General features: G+C 42.8%; 2 protein-coding genes across 3 annotated transcripts; both read left to right on the top strand.

The window, feature by feature from the left end:
- The first annotated feature begins 825 nt into the window (after positions 1-825).
- Positions 826-11,407, top strand: LOC128753568 (beta-1,4-N-acetylgalactosaminyltransferase 3-like). The gene is made up of 19 exons (XM_053855350.1): positions 826-1,215; positions 1,438-1,466; positions 1,533-1,616; positions 1,762-1,857; positions 2,471-2,561; positions 2,638-2,738; positions 2,845-2,912; positions 3,510-3,588; positions 3,654-3,720; positions 3,825-3,959; positions 4,035-4,144; positions 4,700-4,806; positions 6,716-6,976; positions 8,403-8,644; positions 8,771-8,924; positions 8,999-9,071; positions 9,137-9,290; positions 10,350-10,476; positions 11,076-11,407. Exons 1-19 carry the CDS (start codon positions 1,095-1,097, stop codon positions 11,182-11,184), a joined length of 2,208 nt encoding a protein of 735 aa, XP_053711325.1. The 5' UTR covers positions 826-1,094; the 3' UTR covers positions 11,185-11,407.
- Positions 11,408-13,830: 2,423 nt separating this feature from the next.
- Positions 13,831-18,574, top strand: LOC128754558 (uncharacterized). 2 transcript variants are annotated; one of them, XM_053857263.1, is made up of 11 exons: positions 13,831-13,897; positions 14,342-14,478; positions 14,566-14,716; positions 15,250-15,612; positions 15,901-16,182; positions 16,708-16,731; positions 16,987-17,079; positions 17,161-17,191; positions 17,312-17,361; positions 17,685-17,719; positions 18,206-18,574. In XM_053857263.1, exons 1-11 carry the CDS (start codon positions 13,834-13,836, stop codon positions 18,287-18,289), a joined length of 1,314 nt encoding a protein of 437 aa, XP_053713238.1. In that variant the 5' UTR covers positions 13,831-13,833; the 3' UTR covers positions 18,290-18,574. The 2 variants fall into 2 exon arrangements, with proteins under 2 accessions (XP_053713238.1, XP_053713239.1); XM_053857264.1 differs by lacking the exon at positions 15,250-15,612.
- The last annotated feature ends 1,654 nt before the right edge of the window (positions 18,575-20,228 follow it).

Below are 20,228 nucleotides of genomic sequence, written 5' to 3' on the forward strand. Positions count from 1 at the left end.
CCAACATGGGACAGATCATGCACCAATACAGTTTAAGGGACGCTTCATTTTTGCAACATATAGAGAGGATTCAGCATTTCAAGGGATGGATGGCAATACTAAATTCTTCCTACTTCAAGGATGAGTGCACTATCAGCTTCAGTGACATGCTATGGCTGGATACAGTGAAGAAAGGGGTGGAGTCACACGGAGTATTTCCTCTCACACTTACCCTCTGCTAAAAGAAAATAAAAACAGTTTAGTTCTACAAGCAGCCTGAGCTGGCGCTGACTGTCCCACAGACAGCACACAGGGACACATCACATCCATCAGACTACAGAGATCTTAAACTTGACAACCACTGTTGGTCACGTGAGAGAATCAAATTTTCACCTTGAGCCAATACAGTGGGAGTAAATTGTAGAGGAGGAAACCCCACCACACCCACCAATTTGCATAGCTGTAGCGGCAAGAGGTAAGATTTATACATAAATTATACATAAATGATGACAGGTTTTAGACAGATGTCCCCATGTCTGCCTCTCAAGCTCTCATTATAACAAATCTCTAGACACCTAACTTTCCCTGGTGATCTTTGATGCATAAAAAAAAACGAGCACAATGCTATCTTATGGATCTTCTGAGGAATGGAATACTATCTGGTGAAGAGTGTGGGAAGAATAAAGGTGGTCTCATCTAACTCAGTGAGCTCCACTTCTAATTTGAGTGAAATATTATTCTAATAATTGAAAATAACTTTCTATATGAAGAGCTAAACAGTCTGTAGATGAGTAGACTATGAACGTAGGCAAAATGATCATCATGCAGAGTGAAATATTTAAACTAAACAGAGTAAAGCAAACAGACATTAACTGTGGGATGAGTCATTTTTCACTATTCACACTGGGACCAAATACTTTCTTTCTTTACTTAAATTTTCCTCAATTTGAGTGACATTTCCTGAGTGAATATATAGTTTCAAAACAGTAGTAATTCTTTTGTTCAATCACTGTAGCAGCAGTGGGGAGGAGCAGTGTCACTGTGAAGAGGCAAACTCCACAACTCCAGATGACTTGCATGGGAACAGGACAACATTAACAACCAATACCTTCAATATGATCGCACCCAAGAAAGTGCTGCAAAACAAGTATGTGGTGTTCGGCTTCATTCTGCTGGTTGGAGCTGTTGCCATCTACAGCGAGATGGCTGTGACCAGAGTATGGAACAAGAGGACTGGTGAGTGTGACCGCATCCTACACTGACTTCCTGCATGGGCAAAGGACTCTCAGAGGCACCCTTCCCTTTCCCTCCAAAAAATACGAGACATTTGTTTTGCCCAAATATGATATCAATAGTCATAATACTAAATTTCTAACAGTTCTGCTGTGAACTGTTATCACCACACCTGTGGAAAAAGTGTATGCAAATATCATCTGCAAACTGCTCCTCTCTCGCCAGGTCAAGATTACTTCTACAACAGAGGAAGGGTAAGCATACACGGATAAACGCGAGTGAAAATGTTGCAGTGATCAAACTTTATCTGTCAACTGAAGGGAAACGCTAACTCCCATATGAGCTCAGCAAAAAACGCTCATACTGCAACAGTCAACAGCACAGCTCACCCCTGGAAAGCTGAGGTGCGTCTCTACATGGTTATAGCAGTTCACCTTTTTAGAACCTACATTACCTACTCAGTTTGTGGATAGGGTGGGTTTTGTTTCCTCAACTGTCTCATGACCTGATGGTCTAATGATACAAATATCCTTCTGTTTACATCTGCAGTATTTGGGTCACGCCAATCTCCATGTGTTTGAGGATTGGTGCGGGAGCTCCACGATCGGCCTTCGCAGGAACTTGCACTTCCCGTTATTCCCTCATGTCAGTCCTGACTCATTTCACTTTCCTTGACTCCTGACTGGGAACTGAGTGCACCTGTGTAGCTGTCTGGCTAAGTACACGCACATTTGAGTTGGCTGAACCATACCTGAGCCCACACCTATATGCTATTCTCAACAATTTTTGTTTTGTTTTGTTTTACTGCAAAGCATTATGGGTTGCAAAAAGACATGATTTTGCCTCAAGAATGCGATGATCTATCAAAAACATTTTGTCCACCCTCACTGAAGCGGATGGCTAAACAAGGTAGCATATATACTGATACCAAATCCTTATATGGCATGAAAGACAGGTAAGTGGTTATGACCACCCCCTCCTGAACAGTGATCATTAAACCATTAGGGACTCAATAAATGGGCAATACATAGTGTTTGTACCAGCCAGTAGCACCTACTGGCCCATATGGATGGTATGTACCCTGAAAACCACCCATTCCATGTGTTGCCAAGAGCCTCAGCTGTTGTTATTGTGTGTTATGGGACACGGTAGATTTCATTTTATAAACGTAACTACTAATTACTTTATGAAAAACTTGTTTCATTAATAGGTTGTAACGCATTAAATACAGTCCTTTCCCACTCCTGCTCTTGTCTAGTTGAGGATTACAGTCCAGAAACTGGCCATCGCTCCACAGTGGCGCAACTATGGACTGAGGATTTTCGGTTACCTGCATCCTCACACTGATGGTAAGCAACACAATCCTGCAAATTGTAGCACCGATTCACCTGGTCTTGTTACATGACCTCACTTGAAATGTTTCAGGGGAGTTTGTGTTTGCAGTGAGCTCGGATGACAACTCAGAGTTCTGGCTCAGCTCTGATGATTCTCCACTTAACTTAAGTTTAATGGCCTGGGTTGGAAAGGTATGAAGATAAGATTGACATCGATGCGACATGACCTTTACAGTATGTCAAACAGCTTATGAGGTATTATTTCTGAGCTGTATACCTCCATCTCTGCTGCTTGCAGTCTGGTGATGAATGGACAGCCCCTGGAGAGTTTGATAAATATGCAAGCCAGACGTCAAAACCAAGACGGTGAGTTGAGAGTTTGAAACACTCATGGGTAACTAACTTTGAAGTTGAACAGATTGTGGGCTGACAGGAAATGAGTGGAACAGCAACAAGATATTAGATGACTTGGGCAAAAATAAGGTGGATCTCAAATCTTTGTGAACAAAATACATGCAGTCTTTATTGTAAGAAAGCAGCTGTGATCTGTCTGCTAGATGCGGGTGTCCATTCCCCAACTTAACTATTGAGGTGTAGGATCGCAGGGTACACGGTGCTTCAATGAATCAACTGGATGGACAGAACTTTCTCACCAGTGAGCTCTTGTGTGACCTTGAATTGGCTGATGTCTTCAGTTCCTGCCAGCAAAGTGTGGCTTTCTTTTTTGTAGTTAGTTGGCTTTGCGTAAATTTGAAAAGTAATTGCATTATATGCTAAATCGCCTGAGTCTTTGCTGTGAGAAAAAAGTCCCAAATAATTCAAATATAGTGGATATCATGCTGTTTCACTCCTTGTCACTGGCCGATGTGCGTTTCTACAGATGAGGTCAGGTCAGATCAAAACATTGACGTTGTATTTGTGATAATTATATATGCATAAGTCACAACAGTTGCTGTCTCTCAGGCTCTCGTCTCAGCAGAGATATTTTTTTGAAATCCTCCACAAGCAGAATGACAGAGGGACAGACCACGTGCAAGTGGCAGTAAGTAACTAAATGGCATAGATTTTATCACTTATTTTTCTGCTATTGATCATCTGCTTCTCCAGTGGCAACTGGTGGACAAAGAACTCGAGTTTAATGTCATTGAATCAGAGCATATCTCCCTTTATGTTGGTGAGTAATACACCAAGTGTGAAAAGTCGGTGTTTTTGTTTTTACAATAGAGTTAGCTTCCTGACACAGCACTTGCTTTCTCACCTTGTGGTTTCCTCCGACAGATGAATCTGCTCTGCCATTAGGCAACAATTCTCACATACCGCAGACAGCTGCCAGTCACCAACAAAACGTGACGAAACGGAGCAGTGTCACTGCAGACATTCTCTGGGACGACCCTAGAGACAGGTTTGACCAAGGTGAACAATGAGTGTTTAAAGGTTTCCCTCATCTCCATCATGTCTATGACTCACTTTCGCCTTGTTTCTTCGCAGTTCCATTGATAAATAAGAAGTACCTTGAGAGTATTCTTCCACACTGCCGGTACAAACCCAGCTACACCATTAAAGATCAACATCTACAGCGCTACCATGGCCTGCTGTTTGTACGTGTTGTTCTTTTTTTCACCTCAAATGAAGCTACAGATTTAGACTCTGGTGTCAACCCTGTGCATGTTCACTTAATTCATGTGTGTATCTATATTGGGAAGGCTCTTTAAATTTGAAGTCGAGGAATCTGCTGCATTATTGAACTGTAGGAGGACATCTTGATGTCATGCCGGACCCAATGTAACACTGAGATGCACTCTGCTCCAATTTCCAGAATATTGATTTATTTTATTTTTTTTACATCAGCGCAATGCCTTTTTAAAAACCCTCTGAAGATAAACTTATGTCAAATTTGTAGATGTGCAGCTAAAGAACTGACCTTTAAGTCAATGTACTGCATCTTGGTCGAGGTCTGTAGTTACATGTAATGACATCCCAAAAAATGAGTCAGATGTGAATGGCGCTGCCTAGATGTCAGGTTATGGGCTGTACAATTCACCTCAAACGTGTTCACATCATTACATCACTGTTGCCTGATGACGATGTTTAGCTGAGTATGAACTAAACGTCTGAAGATGATCAATGAATATTCTTCACATTTCTCATTGCAGGTTCACTTGTCTTACATCTACCCCAATGACTACACACGACTCACACACATGGAGACACCAGACAGCTGCTTCTACCCCAAAACGGCAGGCTCGTCCTCCAAAGATTTGTAAGACCTCATTTCCAAGTAGTTACAAAAACGCCTCAGTGACTAACTAGTAGTGATGGGTAGATGAGGTTTCATGATACAGTCGTGAAGGGTTGATGAGATTTCATACAGTGTCCCAATTTTCAGAGGCCATTCTCCCTGGCATGCTGTCCATCAACTTCTGAACCAAATCCTGATACTACTAGTCTACTTTTGTAGACTAGTAGTATCATTCAAAACCTACTACTACTCTGTCAATGACTTAATCCGCATTTATTTTCCTCCTTTTGCTGCATATTCAATCTCTGCATCTGGGCTGGTCAGTTTGTGTTTGTCAAGTTTGTTGGTTGACGGTTGGTGACAGTAGCGCCCTGCTATTAGTCATGGAAAGTTTGGCTCTTCATTTCTTCTGTTATCGAATTAACAAAAGTACATCGCCGCAAACACTGATGATGATGTCAAACTATCATTTGTAAACATATTTTACTCAACTTTCATAAAAGGCAGTGAAAGACACTTGATCATCTAACAAAGCAAAGCATAGGATTCCAAGATGATTCCTTGTCATTCCAGTTCAGTAACAATGGAGGGAAGTGTGTTCGTGAGGCAAAATAGCAGCATTTGACATCTATACCAAACAAAAGCAAATCCGCAAGTGGACTCATATAGTGGTATTTAAGTACTTGGATATTTCACATTTGATTTCGTTTTTACGCTCAGACTTGTACATATATGTACTGTGTGACATAAAATATTTAAAGCCTAAATTGCAGTTTTACCAGTGTTTTGTTTAGGTGTTTGTCACAGGCTTCAGGCACACATTTCCCTTCAAACTTACTGAACTGGTATGACGAAAAAAATCATCATTCAAGCCGAACGTTTTTGTATTTTTCTTTCTATTTGAGTGTAAACATAATGCAGACGCTAGTGTTTCATTGAAGGTGTGAAATTTGGCTGGAGAGTTCAATAACCTAAAACACAAAATGTATGCATTTATGTATTTATGCGTAAGAAGTGTAAAATGCTTATTGTCTATGTCTGTGTCAGTCTGAATGTGTGAGACCTGAACATGGTCTTTACATAAGATATTTGAGTGCAAAGTAATTAGCAATGAAGTACAACAATACTGGTTCAGAAGATACTACTCAAGGTCTCATAGCTAAGTCTTTCCTATATTCTGATGATAATCAAGTTACAGTGGTACCTCAGTTTTCCGCTCCGAAAAAAGCGGGGAAACCATAAGGTGCGCTGCCCGATCAGCTGATCCACGACGCGCTTTGTTATTGTGTATAACGCAGCCTCTGTATGCAGACGTGTCCCGTTAGCTACATTTACTGACTTTTTCTTCATATTGAGGTGTAAAACCTTTCCTGTCTCCACACTGGACCGTGGTAGAGTGTCACAGGGGAGGTGCTCGCTCTCCACACCTCCGAGGCTGGAGCGCTCACTCCAGGGTTTGATGTCCTGTTGTGGGCTGGAGCTGGGACAGGGATGAGGCGAGTCTGGGACAGAGCCTTACTTGGTTTATGACTTTGTCACAGCCAAACTGCACAGAAGCGCACATTCAGAGCTGGACACGCACCGGGCACCTCTTCACTTCTGGAGAGACCTCACTCACTCGGCAACCCCTCCCACATGCAGCGGCCACACACATAGAGGAACAGCGCCCCTGCAGCAGACACTCTACATTCACTCCTACAAAAGCCTGTTTTAAGGCTTAGAACGCATTATTTCTTTTTCCATTCATTGTAATGGGAAAAATCTATTCATTTTTGAACAATTCGCTTCTCAAATGGCCGTCTGGAACGGATTGTGGTCGAGAACCGAGGTACCACTGTATATTGTCATTCTAACTGATCCTTAACTAGTTCATGAACATTCTTTTTCCACCTTTAAACAAACAAATCAACTGACAAAGTTTATTTTACAGACTCCGCTTCGCAAAATACATGACCTTGGACAGCCAAAACATATTAAATGAGAAACATTCAACGAAGAGGCGAGGAGGTGCGCTGGTGTTTGACACCAAGGTGAACTGGAATCAGACATTTAAGGTCAACAAAATCCCTCGCAATCCCGTTGTCTGGATCAACCAGCACTGCAACATCTCTGGAAACTCGCAACTTCCCTCCAGTCATGCCATGTCCATCGTGAACTTGTTCATGGAGAAGATTCACAAAAATCACCCGGGGTAAGTGGCTGGTCCGAAGACCCGAATATTGTCCTCTGTTGTTTACCAGGAGGAGAGAGAGGGATGTGTGGAGGAGGTAGATGATGGTGTCCTCCATACCAATGCCAAGCTGGTAGGCGAGCTGTAGCGGTGGGTGAAGGTGGGCGAGGATGAGTCTCTCAAGTGTCTTCAGTCTGGACCCGTTGCTTTCTTGTCCTTGATCTTCCTGAACTGGGTCCTCACCTGGAGTCAGGTCCACCCTGGTACAGGACATGGCGATGTTGCTTTGATGTCCAGTTTAATCTAGAGTTTGTTGTTGGCAAAACACGTACAGTCCTGGTGCATACAGTTCTCTATACAGAGGTTGATGTTGTCAGTGATGCTGTGAATTTTCTCCTCGTGAGCATCACTGAAGACTTCCCACACAGTCGGGGGTCACAGCTGGCTGCCTCTTTACCTATGGTTCGTACACCGGCTGGAGGAGAACCAGATTGTGCTCAGCTCATGTGATAAATCCACATCCATGGTGTTGACACGCAGCAGGTCCAGGGTTTTCTTGTCTCTGGTCTCTTCTATGATTTGTAACTCATTCCATTAAATATACTGCCGTTGTATAGCAAAAAGCGCAAGTGTCAAGTGATCGTGAAAATGACTTAATCGGCATTAATTTTATCACTTAGGTTATTTTGGTGATCCATTACATGACAGACTAACCTTTACAGCTCAGAGTTTCTTAGATAAACCCTTTATTTTAAAACATGTTCACTTCTATATAGAAATGTCTCAATAATTCAGCTCATCGTATCAACAGAAATTTAGATTATATTTCAATGTAATCTTGTATTTTATTGTTGATACACTAGATAATCCCTATTCATGTGTGAAAAACTGTAGCTACTTGGTTGTCGCTTGTCAAAGCGTGTGGTCATGATAGAGGCGCATCAGGTTTAAAAACAGCAAGAAGTCGCGCATGTGAGCGGCCTCTTGGCTGTGAAGAGGAGAGGAAGAGGAGCGCCGCGCACCACAGCAGCGATGCCTTGACTGACGGACAGATCAGCGCATCAACACACTGTAGCTCTACAGTAGAGTGTGTAGAGAGAAAGTCAGCAAATCCATGTGACCTCCTCACGTTCTATAAGAACGTCAACACCTTCTAATAGTCATGACTTAATGTCATCATATCGCCCACCTCTATCTCCAGACAGATGAGGTGAAATGGGATCACTTTCCCACGGCACACTTGAAAAACGCTGCTCTGGACAGTCTGATTATTTGTTTAGGCGAATTTAAATGGTCAGCATCTGTGAAGGTTTGTGATGTTAATCATGTGTCCTGTCGTCGGCTGCCTTGATTCGTTTCAGAAGGTGCTTGAGTTAGCAGGGGTCTTAACTGACTGGATGAGGCTTGTATAATGACAGCAACAACTGTCTATTGTTTCCTTCTGGAGGATGTTCACACTGGTGCGAGTGGTGAATGTTGAAAAGCACAAGGACCTGGTCAAGGGTGGCCGCTACCTCCTGGAACTGGAGCTGCAAGACAGAAGTGGACAGAAGCTGCGTCTTTCGCACTACATCTACGGCCACAGAGAGGTCAACAGTGGGGTCAGTGCCCAACAGCCTGCGGTGGTCTTGTGCAACCCTGTTGGATTCAGCTGGAGTCCCAATGCCGCTGTCCACTTCATAGTGCCAGGTTTGAATGTCTGTTTTCCATCAAGTTCAGTGTCAACGGTCGTTTATTTTCTTGCCCTAAAAAGATAAACATTGGCCTCAATCTCTGTGGGGTTTTAAGTTCATGCTTGATGTCTCTTTCTTTTAGTAAAGAACCAGGCGAGGTGGGTCCTGCAAACGATTAGGGATCTTGAGGAGATTTTCCAAACAACGGGAGACGACAACTTCAACCTCATCATTACTGACTACAGCAGCACTGACCTGGATGTGAAGGGGGCGCTGGAGAAATCCTCATTGCCCAGGTAGACAGACTAAGATCAGACACATTTGCAAGTTCATCAATTTTCTGTGTGACATTTTTTCTGTCGCCTGTCAGTCACCAGTATGTGAAGCTGGATGGGAATTTCCAGAGAGCTGCTGGTCTTCAAGCTGGCGTGGACGTGATAAAGGTGAGTAGCTACTCCTTCATTGTCTTCCATAAGTCGATAAATAAACCAAAGTGATTCTCTTTCAGGATCCTCACAGCATTGTATTTCTCTGTGACCTACACATCCATTTCCCTCTGACCATCATCGACACAATTCGAAAACACTGTGTGGAGGGATACATGACCTTCGCTCCCGTCGTCATGAGGCTGGACTGTGGAAGTACGGCAGCAGACGCCAAAGGTACAGTAGGTCAAGTCTGGCGGGCCTTGGTGACAAACATAACACACAAAAGAAAACAGCAAGCTCATATTATTCATGAAATACAATACGTCCGACTTACGACGTGCTCGACCTACATCCACCTGTACTTACGACCACGGCCAGCAGGTGCTTATTGTTTTTTATTCAATGTCTGGCACCGCAGCACATAGCATCGTAGCGTCGCCTACGGCAGCATAGTATCCCAGCATCTCACTCTCTCACAGCCATTCTACCATTCAAAAATGTTTTATGAAGCTTCTCTGTCAGTATGTCATACTTGTTTAATATTTATCATAATAATAATGCACCTTTAAATGTAGTTATTTCTGAATCAAATTTAAACATTGCTTGTAATAAATAATGTAATACATATTTTGAATATGTTTCTTTCCTGTATAGCTAATGAAATTGTTCCAGAATGTTGCTCCATTTTATTTTATTAGAAATAATAACGTTGATCAATATATGACATTTATTTATGTAGAAAACATTGGTTATCACTGCTTTGTGTTATTATATATGCGTTTTTATGTTTTTATTATTAATATTTTACAGTAGAAAACATTACAAGGAAAAACACTGGTGTATTCTACCTGCAGTAATGTGTGTATACAATGAAAAGTAATGAAAATTGAGTATGGTATTTTAACTAGTCTTGTGAAGTTTTGAACACCACTGGTCTCTGGTTCTTGAAGAAACGGTCACAACAGACACTTAGAAAAGCTTTCAGTGCATGCACTGTTGTCACTGTTGACAGTCAAAGTGTTTCAAACTGAGACTTTTCCCCCCAACTTTCTATTAAATTCAATTTGGCCCATGTAATATGACACACATGTAGCACTGTAATGCCTAGATGGGCTCAGAACTCATTTCATGTGTATCTGTTACAATGTTAAACCTGTGTGAAATGTATTTCCCTGATCAAATTCCCCCAGTCACCTCTGCCGTGGTTAGGTCAGTTGGTGTCAGATTATTAGTAAGGCATTTTGTACTTCTTCAAAAAATCTAGAAGAAATCAAACACTGTCTCTTGTTGCAGGGTTCTGGGAGGTGAACGGCTTCGGCCTGTTGGCCATCTACAAGACAGATCTGGATCGAATTGGTGGGTTGAACACCAGGGAATACAAGGAGCAATGGGGAGGAGAAGACTGGGAGCTGTTGGACAGGTGATCCTAGCTTTAGTCTTTTTTGAATAATAGCCAGATATATCACAAGCACAAGGTGCGGTCATAAAGCAGAGCTGAGTGGTGAGGACCATGTTGGTACACGATGGGCTAAGCCTTTATTCTTACAATTGTGATTTGGAAGATACCCAGTTGCAGCTGAAATGCTTGTATACATCCTGCACCATTCATCTCCATGAGAATGGCAAGAATAATGCTCAAATACTGTGGCGTCTCCTTCCTTAGTGACGTTCTGATCTCAGAGACTCAGAGTAGAGCTGGCTCATCTTCAATAGAAAGGAGTCAGTTGTGGCGATTCATTGTTTTAAGGATTGGCTTTTGGTCGCCGCCCCTTGCATCTCCACACTCTGAGGAAGTTGCAGCTGTGAGCGCTGACTGCATCCAGCTATGGCCATGAACTCAATAAGGCCCCGTCTGAAAGTGGTCATCAGAGGAACTCCAGACCACCAGGTGGCAGCCTAATTGGATTGTTTGCACCTTCACTCTGGCCCAGAAACACCTCATGATCCCCTGGTCAGAGCTGTCCAAGCGTGTGATCTGTTCCTGAGTTCCCGACCCTTAAAATCTGTTGTTTGTTTCAGGATTATTGAGGCTGGACTGGAAGTAGACAGGATCTACCTAAGGAACTTTTATCACTACTATCATTCTAAACGGGGAATGTGGAACCACAGACTGAGTCGTGGCTCATGATGACCTTTGACCGTATTGCACTGGAGGTACTGGAGGCAGACTGAAGATCTTGTGAACCTTTGTCATACAATAGGACGAGGCTTTCTGGAAAACAACACAGCAAGCTTGTATGAACGTTGCCAAAGACTCACTTCCTCCACAACCCAAACAAGTGTGTTCTCCATCTGTGGTGTGCTGTTCCTTACAATGCCATGCTTTTAGCTAGTTGTTGAACCTTTTCAGTGATTCTGAGGTTATTCTAAACAATGTTCTTGACTTGACTTGAATTTCAGTCATGTGTTTTTTCAATACTATTTCTGGAATAAAGACCATATTGTGAAAGTCCTCAGAGGCTGATGCCACCTGTGTCGGGGAAGACGTGCAGTTCTCAACATATTCAGTATATGTGGTTTAATAGGCAGTGCTAAAAAATAAAAATAAAATGAATTTGGATTCATGAGCTCAGATGGCTTGGTGGCCGCATAGTTCACTTATACCTCAGGCCGACCCTGTCGCTAGGTGTGTGTGAAAAGAAGCGCATGGACGTCCTTGTGAGTTGTTGTATTCTTGATGTCCTGTAAAGCCTCATTCACTCCCCCCGCTGGATCATGTCACCAGCGTCCTAACTCTTCACCTGAACTCATCCTACCTGACAACCTCCACATCTTTATGATGAAAGGCGCTGCAATGTCTGGCAGCCTGTTTCTGCAGCTCCACCCCGTCGGCGTTGTCTAATCGTGTACACTTGGGATGAGCTGCATTCTGTGCAACAGTAACCTGTTGGAGGAGGGAGGAGCAACCAGCCATAGTGAGACCACTGCTGGGTGCCATCACCTTTGTAAAAGAGGGCCCAAGACCTAGGCAGACCCACATTCAGCGACACATTCGAGCTGGGCAAGTGCCATAACCATGCTACAGTGACTAAAAAAGTGACTCTTGCAACAATGGCATTTATGATTTTGACCATTGGCAATACATTCTAAATGAATGATCTTGTTTGTGTCTAACACTTATCAACCTAAATGGACTGTCTGTCCCATTTAACACACTTTCAATCCTCCATAATACAGAGAGACTAAACGTCCCCATAGGGCAAAAGTCTCACGATGGGTTTTCTTCAGTATTACAGAGCTAGCTCTTAAAAAAGAACACTGGGTGCAGGCGAGATCATCAATTACACCTACTATCATGGCTTCATGGTCCCTTTATAAATCCACAAAGATGTGTTCCAGAGCCTGAACTAGCTGACCAGGACATTTTCAACAGGAGAAACCAGGACAGTAACAACCTTCCCTCCAGCTCTCAGCTTCTAAAGAGGATTTCTTATCAGTTTGCATTGAAACTGCAATATTCCTCACTCTCGCTTTGGATAAACAGGTTTTAATACCGTTTTCCCCTGTCGTTTTTAGCTCCCACGAGGTACAGATACCACACTGAGATGGATCGTCATGATATTCTGTACACTGTACCAGCTTGTTTATTTTTTTGTTTTGTTTTTTGAATAAACCCACAGCACCTATAACTGCATCTTAGAGCTGTAACTCAGATCAACAGTGCCAGGCTGTGCAGCGTGAGTTGAAGAGTGAAGGAAACAACAGGAGAAAATGGTTCTGCTTGAATTGAGCTTCAATATTTGTTTGGGAAAAATCCTTAAAGTTTTGAATTTGGAAAAAATGAAATTAATAAACAACAACCAATGAAATCCAAATTTGACAAAATTAGAAAACGTTATAACTGGTGACATATTTTTGGATCTGGCAAACTTTAAAATAGTAAATGCTTTAAAATTAATATTGGTGGATGTGTTGTTTTTTACTGCACTCTGCTGGAGAGGAAAGAGAATTGTAGAATCCTGGCGTACTAATCTGCCTGTGTAGCAAGTATACCAACACTGTTCAGATACAAATGTCTTTAATCCTAAAACCTTCATCCACCGGGGAACTTTAGGGCATCATGTGCATCAACGGCTACACACCTGAGTTACAGTTGAGGAGCATTTATTTATTTTTGCAGGAGTGGAACACCCACATGGCCTGGCTGTTCACACCGGTTTAAATTTAAGACGAAAAAAAAAAACAAAACTGACACAACTTCAGAAAAGTAGAGATGATGGAGACAATAAATCTTAGGGGTCTTGAGCTCTCCACAGTTATTGGAATGAGGTCTCTATTGAACAGGCAAATGAGCGTCTTTGTTGTTGTTAGAGTCCTGTTAGGGCTCATTCACTCCTCCTGCTGGATCATGTCACCAGGTTCCCTACTCCTCCCCCCGGTCTCATCCCAACTGGCGACCTCCACATCAACAGCATCTGCAGATTTCCCCCAGATCGTTGCACATTCAACTCCAACCTCTGCAACATGGAGAGATGCTGGTGGAACCAGGTACTGAAACTTTCTGATGTCAACAGCTGCTCCCCCGTGGATGTGCTGACACACTTGTTTTGTGTGTGTGTGTGTGTGTGTGTGTGTGTAAACAAGTCATGCAGCCATTCTATGGTCTCTCGAAGCATCTGACTTGCAGAGGCCAAAAAAGGAAGCGTGTTTATAATCACTTCCCCTCAGCGCCCTGGTCCTCAAGAGGATGTGTTAAGAAATACGCCAAGAAAAGAGAGAGACAGGCAAGAGAGAGAGGTGTTGGTTCAATTGTTCAGTCATTCTTAGAGTGTCAAAGATGCAGGTTGCCATCAGCGGACGATCTATTTGGATACTGCTGTTCAATTGTCTACACCTTTGGGGTAAGTTCTGCATTATCGCGTACAACTTTTCAACATTTCTAGTTTTCAGTTTATAAAAAAACTTGACTCTTTACTTGCTTTGTGAAGCAGTTAAGTCATGTATTTGTTATTATTCTCATTTTCAACTTCACCACTGAGGTTCACAGACCTATACCAAACACCAACTGACCAGAGCCAGAGTGAAAATGTTATCACTTTCAGAACCTGGCTCCTCAGTTTTCTCTCCATGCCAGTTGCCCTTAAATAAAAAAAGGGAGTTTTAACACCACTTAGAATTTGTTTCAGAGTGCTCACGTCACTGTGTCTTTGCATCATCAACCAAAAAACGTGTGTCACATCAAGCAACACCTCTGGTGTTCTTATCATGTTTTCAGGAAGACGCTTGCTTCATCCGAGGTTGTGAAACTGACCAGTGGCCTGTTATTGACCCTTGTATCTTGCCAGGGAGTCTCTTTGCATCTGCATCCTCTGCTGCTCTCCCAGCAGCCAGAATCTTTTCCAGCGTGTCAAACTCAGTGGTGTGCCAAGCCCCCGAGGGCCAGAAGGGTTCTGTGTTCATACTCTACAACTCTACAACTGAGGTACTTCAATTCTTCTAGTTGAAGCAGTTTGCTGTTACCTGGGTCACAAGTCATTTTTTCAGTTGTTGTCTTGATTTTTTTTTTTAGGTGGATAGGATTGAGTTTCAAACTGCTGCGGGAGAGGCTCACTTCACGGTGACATTCCCCGCGGGGAATTCACTTTTCTGCTGTTGCTACCAAAACAAATACGGAGTCTACTCTACCTTCAGTCCCTACTTACAGCTGGAGCAAGACGACGGTCAGTGTAATGCCTCTGTGACGTTGTTGTTCAGGGACAGAAACAGCTGACATTGGCACCAAATCTCTACTGAAAAATCTCAAACTAAGTACAAATAAGCTGCTTTATGGGACGGTTATTGTAAAGGGAAGGTCATTTCACAGGCCTTCACAGGGACAAAATATAAAAGCTTTGACTTGCTATGTGCCATATATAAACATCGAAACTTGTCTTCATGTTCCCAGCAAAGATGTTCACAAATTGTGACGTATAAATAGCCTGATGAAAACATTCACCGCAGCATGACGCCACATGTGTTATAACAAATATCTTCATCCGCTTCTCTAACCGAACACCACTGGTGCAGGTGCTTCTGAGGAAACGTATTGTCCTCAACTCTGTGGGTGTGTGCGTGGCGGTTGTTACATCCTGCCTTTTATATTGGAACCTCGCACCCACACAGAGATTTGCACCGCTTCTGATAGTAGCAAACCACAGCTCTGAGGGTGAAGCTAAAGGTGACTGTCAATGAAGGCTGGCTGCTGCCCCCACAGGTGTTCCGTCGACGTTCCCTGCTCCGGTTTTGTCCGTGGAGCCCTCAGGTGGCGTGGTCGACCTCGGAGACAGGCTGACCTTCAGATGTTCTGTCCCGTCTCCAGCTCCGCAGTCTCTTCTCCGGTCCTCATCAGCCTCCCTACAAGTGTCCTACTTACTCATGAGGGCCAGTGTGGCTGCGTCCTCCATGACACAGCCGCGCGCCATGCAGGTTTCCAACTCTGAAACTCAGCCTGGGGTGTTTATTCTGGGACCTGTCACGGGAGGCGAAGATGGAGAATACACCTGCTTGTATCAGGTCGTTCGGAACGCAGGACTAGTCAACTCCTCCGTCAGTCCCGCTGTTCAGGTCATCGTCAAAGGTGAAAAGGAGCATAACTGACTCACACCTCCTAACATTACGGAATGTTCTTGCATGCAACACAAAGACAATAACGTCCCATTGAATTCCTGCACGGCCTCTTTCAAAGTTCAAGCTCAGGAAATCTTTTTGACAGGGCGCGGCAGCAGACGCAACCTTGTGGTTTCTTCTTCCTGCTGTGCCCTTTTAGCTGCTTCTGGAACACGTCATCTCATCTGAAACAGAATGACAGTTACACCGAATCCAACACCCTCCTCTAGCGTCATTTCTCTTCTCTGTCTCTGCTCAGATTTGCCGCCGACTCCAGTCCTTTCCTTACAGCAGCTGACTCCAGTGTGGCACTTCCTCTGCATGGGGTCCCCGGCGTACCCCGGCGCTGTGTTCTATCTCTACCTAGAGGGCGACGACGCCCCCATTTTCTCCCAGCGAGCCCATGTCCTCAATCATCAGGTCACTTTCCAGGTGCCGGTGCAGGACAGTCCAGTGGCTCTGTACCGCTGCCAGTACAGCGTCCTCCTGAGGGATAGGTGGAGCTCCTCGGCCCAAAGCCCCCCACTGGCTGTGTCGAGAGGTGACGCAACAAAGTTGACCGTAACATTTTCTGCCAATACAATGTTAGTAAACTCACAGAGGAGAAATGCAGCAGAATTATTGTGGATTTTTTTATTGGTCATTTAATGATGAAAGCATTTGTTTACATATTCATACCATCATAAATGTAATCTATGTTCAGCAAAAAAGGCTCATACTTTCAAGTATTGCCTGTAATTTAGTTGGGAAAATATGTATGCATAAAGTCACATGAGCATTTAGAGTCTGAGGTTTTATTCATTTATTACACAAAAACACAACTGTGTATTCTTTTTTTTTAACTCAGTATCTGCATTGTTGAACATATACAGCTTTTTTTTATACATATATATTTACAACCATTACAATCAGGTGTGTTGGTGTGTTCGCCAACCCATACACACCATGGTTGGTGACAGTTGACTGCCATAGTAGTTACAGACCTAATTTATACTGAGAAAGAAACAGCTCCTCTGCTTCTGGCTAAAATGTTTACATCCTGCTGACTCAGCGTTTCTTCTTGCAGGGGCGACACCTGCAGCCACAGCAGGTAAATCACCTGTCACTTCACTGTGAGACTGCTTTACATGCTGCCAGTTCCGCTGTGGTTCTGCTTCACTTTTTGTTGTTTCCTTCTCACTCGAGCACTTTGAATATAATTATGCCACTTCATACTTTCCTTTTCTCTTTTCAATCTTGCGCCATATGTGATTTTATTTTTTTTTCGGATTAATCTCCCACCCTCTTATTGTTAGGGCTTCCTTCTAACCTGAAGGTTTTGGTGTGTGTTCAAAAACATCCCCAGGAATTGACTGGCCTCTGGTTTTGGGCTCTTTCTCCGCTTCAGTCCTGTTCCTCTGTGCGCTGGCGGTCGTGGTCGTGGTTATTCGCAGGCATGGTGGGTCAACTTTCTTAGTACATGTGTTACATCATATTTAAAGAAAAGCAATTCAGCTGTAGCTCTTATTTGTGCTCGTAGTGAACGCAAAAGCAGAAGAAAAGAGAAAAAGGTGGGCCCTCTTTTTTTTATAATGCCCAGATTGCGAACTTGAAAAACAGATATGACCAAATCATATTTACAGTGGAGGATGTTTTGGACTCAAGATCACATGGTTTGTTTTCATCTTCAGGCAAGAATCCCAATTCTGGACCCACCTACATGCAGAGGAGCACAGTGTTGGTGAGTCGCCTGTTTCTCTGATGTTAACAAGGTGGGGCAGCAGCTCAGCTAGGATTAACCCTTGAAAAGCAAAAGTGACAAAGGTCCTCACAACCCGAGCTGAAAACCGGACAGGGGGCTCACACTGAAACGCCAACAATGAGCACGCAAGCCTCCGAACTGGGTCGTGATGAAACAGTCAGGTGAATCTTTCAGCAGTAAATTCGGGTCAACCGTGTGACCTGATGCGCAACAAGCTAGGTGCAAGTGGGTTGTGACATCAAGTACAAAGACGATCTATGTTTTCTTCCTGCTGAGACATTGACATTGCTGTTGCCTTTCAGACCTCACACCCAGGTGTTCACGCTACGTCTCTCAGGTAATGACACCACGGCGTCTTTCTGATCTGTTAAACCACCAAGGCTCTTCATTTTTAACCCGATCTGTTTCTCATACATCAGATACCAATTCTGTGTTCAAAAGTGCAGTGAAATGTCAAATATAGCTGCATAGCTTTTCTCACATCTGTTTGGTAGTTGTGCTTTTTCGGAACATGGATCATGAGCAAACATTTATACATTCTCTGTCTTTGGCTTTAAACAAACTCTTGTGTGGTGATGTCACTGAAAATTTAGAGGACACTTCCAGCACGACAGCAAACCAATCTCAGGCACTCTCTGCACTCATTCTTACTTTTGTCGCTCTGCTCAAAGATTTACTGGATATGTTTGGATTCATGCAGCACATTCAACAGATGAGGATGAACTTTTCTGAACATTGTTGACTCCTAAATGCTCCTCATGACAGGAAGTGGCCAGTGGAGTTTGTTAACATCAAGTGCTTGTGTGTGTGTGTTTATGCACAGGAATGGTCCAGCGGAGAGACTAGCACCGGGTCGGCCTCCCGATCTCCACTGTGGAACTCCACCTTCACATCCCCGTCCTTTTAGAGGAGACCTTTATGGTGGAAGTGTGTCATGCATGTAGCATCAGCTGGACTCACACAGCAGGACAGGAAAGAGTTGGTTCCTGTTTGAGAGGCTTGATTACACTTCGACAGGATGCGATGTTTGTTGCAACATCAGCCACCAAAGTGAAATTTAGATACCTTCCTTTGGTGTTTATTCTCCTTAGCTTCAAAGACTCTACATATGCAGGTACACTTTGCTAGTACCGCTTCGGATCCCGAAATTGTTTGTGCCATAAATTCAACAAGATGTTTTAACCCCGTCAGAAGGGACTAAAAAGAAATGCATTATGTGTTGTTTTGTAAATATTTGTGTTTTGAAATGTAAATAAAAACCTATGATTTAGTAATAAATACAAAATATCAGTCATTATTGTTTGACATCAAACCTCCTCATTCCAAAAGTTAACGGGAAACACAACAAAAATGTATTCCATCAACTTGGCCTAGTTAAAATATAACATATATAACATTCCTCAATTCTTATTTCATTATTGCTCGATTAGCACATGCTTATTTCCAACACCGCATTTATTCATTTGTATATTATTTTTTTTTTTTTTATTTATTTATTCAACATGTGTAATGCCTAATCCAGGAACCATTGTAAGTGGCCTTAAAAAAACTATATATTTTGAGTTTTGAATAATCACATTAGAAGAAATATTTTTATTAACTTCAATTGATACATTAAAATGAATTAAAAGATAATTTTAAAGATAACTCATGATAGTGATGATTTCTTGGTAAACTGTATTATGATATATAACATAGTTTTCAGCAAATATTAAACAATTGTTAGCTCGAAATATTCATCTCCAATATTAAGAAAGGTGCAGGATCTTCGCTCTAACATTGTTAGTTAACACTAAGTTAGTAATGTTAACATAACTATGAGGATGTTTGTTCGTGTCTTTTTGAGGATGCAGAACGTAAAATATTACACTATACGTCGAATAGTCCGATTCTTCAGTCTGTTGCGTAGCTACTCCTAATTCCCAACAGAGGGCGCTATTACATCTATTAAAAAACAAACCCTTAGGGCGATTATGATTTGTTCTTCAAAGAAAAGAAGAAAATCATTCGGACTAATAATGACTTTGTTTGCATAATCATGACCCGTCTTTGCCGAAATGTATTGCAGGCTAGTCCAACACAATGAGGAGGGAATGTTGAGCTTATGAGTCATGGTTTACTGCTATTGAGCAGTGAAGCGTGGGGGGAAGCCGTGTGCACATTTTGAATGTGACGTCATGATGGTGAGTGGACCTTCACCTGGGTTGGGGCCGCCTCACCCTGGCACTCTCACTGACTAAATAGTGACTTGCCCTTTTTCAAGGGAGGCTATTGAACACATTTTTACAAGAAGATAGTGAAGTTGTGTTTCTTATAAAATAAATACACATGCATGGTTTGGATTCATTTGTTCCACTGTCCTCATATGGATTGGTTTAGGACATCATTTATTATTTAGTATGAAAGCACCACAATTCAGAAGGACCTGCAATGTGTCTTGGACGATCACGAAAAGTCCTCGACGGAGTTTCTGAAGTGGAAAAGTGGTACTGATGGTGGGAATGAGGAGCATCTATGTGAGCGCTGGGCATGACATGTATGGGCACAGTGACGCAGTGGTGAACGCCTGCTTTGTTGACTATGCTGATGGACAGCCTGAGACAGAGAAAGGTTTCCATGAACTATGATGTTTGCTGATGATATAGTGGTGACAATTAAGGAGGAGGTGGTTGAGAAGTCGGAGAGGTGGAGTTATGAGCTGCAGTGAAGAGTGACGAAGAAACATGAAGCGGAGATAGTGAAAGGTGTTTTACAATAGTCACGCAGACTATTGGAAGGGTCAATGGATCATCACATGGCAATATTATAAAGGTATATAGCGCCACAACACCATGAGGAAATCATCA

Source organism: Synchiropus splendidus, chromosome 2 (genome assembly GCF_027744825.2).
Source record: "Synchiropus splendidus isolate RoL2022-P1 chromosome 2, RoL_Sspl_1.0, whole genome shotgun sequence".
NCBI classification, from domain to species: Eukaryota; Metazoa; Chordata; class Actinopteri; order Syngnathiformes; family Callionymidae; genus Synchiropus; species Synchiropus splendidus.

Coding starts and splice junctions, on each gene's coding strand:
- LOC128754558 (XM_053857263.1), top strand. CDS start 13,834: ATGCAGGTTGCCATCAGCGGACGATCTATTTGGATACTGCTGTTCAAT. Junction 14,479..14,565: donor TCTACAACTCTACAACTGAG/GTACTTCAATTC, acceptor TTTTTTTTTTAG/GTGGATAGGATTGAGTTTCA. Junction 16,732..16,986: donor GACACCTGCAGCCACAGCAG/GTAAATCACCTG, acceptor AAACATCCCCAG/GAATTGACTGGCCTCTGGTT.
- LOC128753568 (XM_053855350.1), top strand. CDS start 1,095: ATGATCGCACCCAAGAAAGTGCTGCAAAACAAGTATGTGGTGTTCGGC. Junction 1,467..1,532: donor ACTTCTACAACAGAGGAAGG/GTAAGCATACAC, acceptor TGTCAACTGAAG/GGAAACGCTAACTCCCATAT. Junction 2,739..2,844: donor TAATGGCCTGGGTTGGAAAG/GTATGAAGATAA, acceptor TGCTGCTTGCAG/TCTGGTGATGAATGGACAGC.